This window comes from Gadus macrocephalus, chromosome 19 (assembly GCF_031168955.1).
Source record: "Gadus macrocephalus chromosome 19, ASM3116895v1".
Classification (NCBI taxonomy): domain Eukaryota; kingdom Metazoa; phylum Chordata; class Actinopteri; order Gadiformes; family Gadidae; genus Gadus; species Gadus macrocephalus.
Window position 1 is genome coordinate 16,303,357 of NC_082400.1, and position 7,500 is coordinate 16,310,856.

General features: G+C 53.0%; 1 protein-coding gene across 3 annotated transcripts in view; it reads right to left on the minus strand.

The window, feature by feature from the left end:
* vezt (vezatin, adherens junctions transmembrane protein) overlaps nucleotides 1-7,500 on the minus strand; it is a 14,442-nt gene that overhangs the window by 343 nt on the left and 6,599 nt on the right. For 2 of the 3 annotated variants that reach the window (XM_060037805.1, XM_060037807.1), the window contains exons 5-12: nucleotides 7,481-7,500; nucleotides 5,473-5,631; nucleotides 4,698-4,845; nucleotides 3,607-3,998; nucleotides 2,856-3,049; nucleotides 1,893-1,999; nucleotides 1,258-1,465; nucleotides 1-879 (exon numbers count right to left, since the gene is read on the minus strand). The exon at nucleotides 1-879 is cut by the window's left edge and continues 343 nt beyond it; the exon at nucleotides 7,481-7,500 is cut by the window's right edge and continues 268 nt beyond it. In XM_060037805.1, coding sequence (XP_059893788.1) covers nucleotides 344-879; nucleotides 1,258-1,465; nucleotides 1,893-1,999; nucleotides 2,856-3,049; nucleotides 3,607-3,998; nucleotides 4,698-4,845; nucleotides 5,473-5,631; nucleotides 7,481-7,500 — 1,764 coding nt within the window. In that variant the 3' untranslated portion in view covers nucleotides 1-343. The remainder of the gene's footprint in view (nucleotides 880-1,257; nucleotides 1,466-1,892; nucleotides 2,000-2,855; nucleotides 3,050-3,606; nucleotides 3,999-4,697; nucleotides 4,846-5,472; nucleotides 5,632-7,480) is intronic. The other variant, XM_060037806.1, reaches the window with a different exon arrangement.

Sequence of the window (7,500 nt, forward strand, 5' to 3'; positions counted from 1 at the left end):
CTAAAGGAGGTTCCTGAGTGGAGATGGTTTAACAGGCGGAGAGAGAGAGCGAGAGAGAGAGATAGAGAGAAAGAGAAAGAGGGAGAGAGGGAGAGAGAGAGATAGAGAGAAAGAGAAAGAGAAAGAGGGAGAGAGAGAGAGGCTTACAGCGGACGGACGCGGCGTGCGGGTTGATTGATGGGTGATTACGCGACACACACAACAACAACCAACACTTGAGCCGATGTAACGCACACACAACAACACAACGCAGCTCGATCGATGAGGACCTCGGAACCGCACCGGAAATAAATAAAGCATCCCAAACACTCCGCCTGGTTTCAGTTTCAGTTTAAAGCTGCTTCTAGTGTTTCTCCTGCGTTCCCCCGTCCTCCCCTTCATCCTCCTCCTCCTCCTCCTCCTCCTCGTCATCGTCACCGAACGTCTGCTCCTCCATGTGCACGAGGGCGTGCGACCGCGCCGCCACCTGGGCCGCGAGGGCGGAGCTAATGCTGAGGGCTTCCGCCCCGTGGAGCTCCGTCAGTCTGTCCGTGGTGGAGAGCTTCAGGACGCGTGGCGTCAGCAGGAAATCCGCCAGCCCCTCCCCTTCCCCCTCGCCGTCGTCGAGGAGCCCGTCGTACTGGTGGAGCTCGGACCGGCCCGCTCCCTCCGCGCGAGGCTCCTCCCCTTCTCCGGCCGCCATCTTGTCCAGGCCGCAGGTGAACTCGGTGGCCGGCTCGCCGTCGCTCGCCGTCGCCGCCACCGCCCGTCGCCGTTCTTTTTCTTCTTCTGCGGCCTCCTCTTCTTCCTCTCCGTCGTGGTCCTGGTCGTTATGGTTACTGGTGCCGTCGGGTGGGGGCGCGGTGTCCGGCGGCCCCGCGTTGGACGGGGTCGTAGCAGCTGGGGAAAGAAGAAAAGACGCGGGGAGATAAGACACTCGACTGACGCGAGTTTGTCTCAGAAAAGCGATAATGTGAAAAATGGAGACGGTTGAAGACGAAAACATTCTCAATCCTCGTGAAATAAATCTCATGAAATCTGTTTCTTCTCGCTCGTCGACAAGTTTTGTTTGCTTAGTCGTTGTACGAGTCATGTTGCTTTAGTCCCTTCATCGTTGTACATCTCAAAATGTGTTGTTGTTAGCTAGCTTGCTAAGCCTCTGCGACGCTGCAGACCATTTAAACCACAACGAACCGCCCACTGGTTGTTTCTAGTGGGAGTGGGAAGGAAAACAATCGTGGAATCGAGGTGTGTCGGTTCGGGGCCCGGGGCGCGGACCTTGGTCGTTGAACAGCAGCTGTTTCCATTTCAGCCTCTCGCCCTCGGAGGCGCGGAAGCCCAGCACGGCCTTGAGCTCCGACAGGACGCGCCGGGACTCCTCGCGCTCGCGCCGCTGGCGGTCGCGCTCCTCGGGGGAGAGCATGTCGCACCAGGCCCCCCCGCGGTCGTCCTCAGAGTCAGAGTCGGACACGTAGGCCTCCCACTCCTGGGGGGGGACGGGGGGAGACGGGGGGAGAGAGTCAATGTAACCGTTTCACGCTCTAAAAGAGTAATGGAATTGACTTCTGGAGAAGAAGAAGACGAGAGAGACAGAGATTAGAGAGAGAGAGACATAGAGATACACAGAAGGAGGGAGGGAGAGACCCAAGGGAGGGAGGAGGGAGAGAGACACCCAAGGGAGGGAGGGAGGGGAGAAAGAGAGATAGACCCAAGGGAGGGAGGGGAGAGAGAGACCCGAGAGAGAGAGAGAGAGAGACCCGAGAGAGAGAGAGACCCGAGAGAGAGAGAGAGAGAGAGAGCGACATTGAGACAGAGACAGAGACAGAGACAGAGAGAGAGAGAGAGAGAGAGAGGGAGAGAGAGAGAGAGCGCTCCAGTAAAGGGGTGGAGTGGGCCAGTGCCTCAGGGCTCACCAGCTCCTCTGGTACGCTGTCCCGGTCCAGAATGAGCGGGTAGGACGGCGTGGGGGTCGGGACGTGCGGCACGGCGGGGGCGCTCTGTCGCAGACCTGCAGCAGCATCTGTGGAGCGACAGGGGATACCATGGTAACCACAGAAGCAACGACACAACACAACAACAATAGCCCCCTCCCCCCCCCACCCTCTCCTGGCCCACGGCCCTCCTCTCACATGCCTGCTAGGTTTTCTTGTCCTATATTCTGAAGCACTTCCTTCCCGAGCGACGAAGGTGGGGGGGGGGGGGCAGAGAGGAAGTCTGCGCTAAAAATAACTGTCAACAACACGGCCCGCTTTGAAAGTGTGTGTTTGGGTGTGCGCGTCTGAAATCAGTGCGTTTTCATAACCTAATCTGTTGTTTGACAGCCGTTAAATTAAAGAGATGTTAAGAGCAGCTCATCAAATAATTTAAACTGCTACTTTGTTCTATATTAGCAATACGATTTTGCGCTGAAAATATCTAGGTCAACCAAACCCAACACAGTGAGACGACGCGTTATGACGTTCATTGAAATGGTGGACACGCCCAACAGGGTCACGATCAAACCACAGCAGAACACCAGTTAAAGGTCCCGTACTCTACCACCAGGTGTGAGTGTGATTAGCCGTTACGAGCCGCTTTGAAAATCAGCCTTTTCTGACCTCACTAGTGGGCGTGTCCACCTAGATGTGTGCTGGATGGATCAGTCTACCAGCCTACCCGGTGGACTGTAGCAGACGTCGCTCATCTATCCGTCATACATCTAGGTGGACACGCCCACTTGTGATGTCAGAAGAGGCCGATTTTATAAACGGCTTGTGATCACCCTCACACCTGGTGGTGTGATAGGTCACCTTTAACTGGTGTGAGGCTCCGCCCCCTCCGGCTCAGCTGCGAGTCTCAGCACGCGGTCCACCTGCCCCCCCCCCCCTCTCACTCACCTGTGCGTCTCAGCATGCGGTCCACCTGGCCGACCGTCTCCTCCCAGCAGCTGTTGCTGGCCTGCATGTGGGGCTGCAGCGTGTGCAGCCGCTGGCTCAGCTCCAGGTAGCCCTCCCCTGAGAGCGGCGGGGGCGCCGCCACCCGCTCCCCGCACACCATCATCTTCTCCAGGTCGTCCTCCAGGATGATCATCCTGGGGAGTGGGGGGGGGGGGGACGCCGAATCAACATCGGAAGAATTTCAGAACGAAAATCTGAACAATTTTCGTAATTGAAATCGGAAAAACTTTGAATTGGAAATTTGTGACAACGTTAAGGATTCTTCTTCTACTTAAACATATTATTAATTTTTTCTTTTTCCTTGTAGACAAACTGCGCTAATCGTTTTTATCAGGGGTCAACTTGGTTTTAGGGTGATGTCAAAATCGGAAGAACTTCAGGAAAAGATTCAGAATGAAAATCTGAAAAATAAATTTTATTGAAATCGGAAAAAACTTGGAAATCGTGACAAAATTCAGGACTATTCTTCTTCTTAAAACGTATAATACAAATGTTCCTTTTTCCTTTGAAACAAACTGCTCTAATGATTTTAGCAGGGGCCCATTTGGTTTGAGGGGATGTTGTTTAGCGTCTGACTGGAACAGGTTCAGACCTGTGTGCGTTGTATCAGGGGCATTCTTACATGCCAAGATCGGCGTGCGATTGTGCGTGTTTGTGTGTTTGTGTGTGTTGGTCATCAGCTGCCGCTCACTCGCTCAGCAGGGCTTTGAGGTGCAGCTGCAGGCTGCGGATGGAGGTGTGCAGGGTGTTGAGCTCCCGGCACTTCTGGCGGGCCGGCCCGGCGCGGTCCGCCGCCCCCGCGCCCCGCGGCTGCGTCTCGAAGTAGCGGTGGAAGTCGTAGCTGCGCTGCACCTCGCCCAGGCAGCCGGCCAGCGCCTGGTGGAGGGGCTCCGTCACCGCGGGGATGGAGCGGTGTAGGGCGGAGGGGGAGGAGGTGGGGGAGGAGGCGGACGGAGGCTTGAGGCCCGCGGAGGCGGCGGCCCCCCCGGCGGGCTCCGCCTCCTCCTGTTGCCGTGCCGACAGCAGCAGCGCCAGGCGGCGGAAGCACTCGGAGCTTTGGGCGACCCAGAGCTGGAACATGAGCTGTGGGGGCGGCGACGGCACGGGGACCAAAAGGAGAGGAGAGGGGGGTGAGCGCAGGTGTACCTCCTGGAGGTCTCCCGTGCACGTGAAGCCGTGGTGCATCAGCCGAGTCTTTGCACTATTTCTCATCCCGCGCATAAAGTACAAAACATAACTAATTCTCTTCAGTGTACAATTCCTTTATTCATGTTTTCCTCGTAAACGTTGAAGCGTTTTTGTATTTGCTCTTTGAAAATATATTTTAATATTAATGAGACCTAGTTAAATGAATGAATGAATAAAACCATGCACACATCTAATTTCCCGCATTAGTTGTAGATCTGGGATGGATGGGAGGTTCCCCCTCTTTCGGACCCAGCCATCACCACTGGGTGTGACCTCCGACCCCTCCCCTCTCATAGTGGGTAGGGTCAGGGGGGGGGTGACCCCCGACCCCTCCCCTCTCATAGCGGTCAGGGTTAGGGGCGGGGCTGACCCCCTCCCCTCTCATAGCGGTCAGGGTTAGGGGCGGGGCTGACCCCCTCCCCTCTCATAGCGGTCAGGGTTAGGGGTGGTTGACCCCCGACCCCTCCCCTCTCATAGCGGTCAGGGTTAGGGTTAGGGGGGGGGCTGACCCCCTCCCCTCTCATAGCGGTCAGGGTTAGGGGCGGGGCTGACCCCCTCCCCTCTCATAGCGGTCAGCGTTAGGGGGGCTCTGACCTTCAGGGCGGGCAGGCTGTAGTCATCGGTGAGGTCCTGGGCCTGCTCGTCGCCCACGTGCTCCACACCCAGCCCCAGCCCCAGCTCCTTCAGCGGCACCGCCGACACGTAGTTGGTCACGTTGTCGATCTCCGAGTTCAGCGGGAACGTTTGTGAGCGTTAAGGAGGGTCGCGGCTGTGACGCGTCATGGGCCCTTACGGTCAGGACAGCTGTGCAGAAGGCCTTCAAACAAGGCCTGGTCAACCGTAGCAATAACTAACTAACTTACCCTTTTAGAAGAAACTAGTGGCTAGAAATACGCTAGACTAAAACCAGGGTTTTATCAGAAGAGCAGCCCCAAATAATTACATTTTACAGTGTTCCCCGATTGTAAACAGTGGCACCAAACCCACAAATACTGTACTGCCACTTTCTCTTTAAGATGTGACCTTCTACCACCAGGTGTGAGCGTGATTAGCTGTTGCAAGCCGTTTTGAATATCTGCCTCTTGTGACGTCAAAGACGGGCGCGTCCACCTGGATGTGTGACGGATGGTCGAGCAACGTTTGCCACAGTCCACCGGGTAGGCCGGTCGACTGATCCATCCAGCACACATCTAGGTGGACACGCCCACCTGTGATGTCAGAGGACGGCTTGTGACGGCTAATCACACTCACACCTGGTGGATTAATTTGTCACCTTTAATTAAACGGCAATCTCATTGTGAACTGCAGTAGATTCTAACGGCGGCGTAGAACACATCGACTCCCTCACCAGAGTGCGCGTGAAGGATATGACTTGAGCATGTGGCACGTGGCGCGGCGGGAAGCCCGGAACGCCGTGCGGAGCGCGCGGTACAGAGCCTTCCGCAGACCAATCAGCTGCTGGCCCCGAGGCTCCGCCCCCAGCCCCGCCCTGCTAAAGGAGCCGGCCGCGCTCACCCTGTCGAGCAAACTTGACAAGTGAAATGTGATACGTACTGTGCAGACGTCCTGAGGTGCCGGGGAGCACAAACACACAACGCACAAAAAACACACAACTGATGAACACACAACACACCAACACACACAACGCACAAACACACAACACACAAACACACACAACTCACGAACACACAACTCACAAACACACACAACTCACAAACACACACAACTCACAAACACACAACACACAAACACAACTCAAACACACAACACACAAACACACACAACACACAACTCACAAACAACACACACTACGTACTAGGGCTGCTCGATTCTGAAAAAATATAATCAGGATTGTTTTGGTCAATATTGAAATCAGGATTGTTCAAAGATTACTTTTGAGTTTGAAAACATGTTGCATTTATTCAGCATGTCTCTCCCTAAAAACACTTTGCAACTGAGAACTTGTGTATTTATTAAGAAATTTCGCCTTAATAAATACACAAAATGGTCAGAAAGAAAATGTTTAAATCTAAAATAATGTACAGATATGTATCCAGCTGTTCTACTTTCTATAAAACATTTAATGAAAAAAAAAAAAAAAATAGAAAATAATAATAATTGAAAACTCGATTATATTAGCTTTTGATCGTTTGATGCTAAAATCGAAATCGCGATAATAATTTGATTAATCGCCCAGCCCTACACAACGCACAACAGCGAGACATGACAACACACCACACACCACAAACACTACACACACCACACAACAGCGAGACATGACAACAGTGGCCTGAGGCGATTGGCTCATGCTGCTCTAGGAGGGCGGGCTTTGGTTATGGTGTGATCCATTTGTATGGTACGCCGGTACCTCCGACCTGCTCTTGTGAGAACGTGACGTCATTTCCTGTCTTGCAGCACTTATAGCGTTCCCGTTGCTCATTGGCTAGTCATTGTTATCGGTTGCTGCATTAGCCTATTTAGCAAAAGGGCATTTAAAATCGATATTAAAAAGACCAACGTGGTACAAATACAAAGAAAATAAATCTCTTTCCAGGAGCAGCCATTAATGTTGTCGAGTCGTACGGTCGGCCTCACTGAACTCTCTCTACTTTAAAAATAGCGAGTTGGACCGACCAAAAGGGAGCGTTTCTTCCGTGAAACGCCGCAAGAAAGCTGGGAGATTTACAACTTGCGACTAGCGCGTACCGATGTACCATACAAATGGAATACACCATTCGAACACATGGCCCCGAGCATCGCAAGGTAGCATGCTTTGATTAAAGTCGTGTAAAGTCAGATGTGTGATTACACTGATTAACGATGTGCAACAGTAACACTGAAGCAGGGCAAGCGCGAGCAGAAAGATCAAGGTTAACGTCGCGTTACATAGCATGATTGATGTTGGGGATCTAAACTTTGAAATCATTGATCCATGAAAAATGCCGAGCTCAGTACTGGGATTGGATCCTTGAACCAATGAGTGAGGAAGGGCGTGATCACTCTAGTCATGCTGGATTTGGGAGGGACTTGGGAGGGATCGCAAAACATGCTGAATCAGCCAAATGGATCGGTTTACCATCCAATGAAGAACATTTTTACAGCTAAAAACGGCCGGACCTCTACAGGTTATGCATTCACTATGTCTGCATTTATGATCATTTAAAACACTAAACTTCACGTGAAAAACTTCAAGGCCATGCAGGTGTATCACTTGCATCGTCAAAATGTGGATGCATTACGGATGATTTGCATTATATGGTGTAGAAGGGGAAGGAGAGGGGAGAAATCACCAGGGCATGCGCCGGGCCGAGACACACACACACACACGCACACACACAGGCACACACACACACAGAGTAGATCCAAGGGGTACGTACAGAGTGAACCCGCGGGAGAT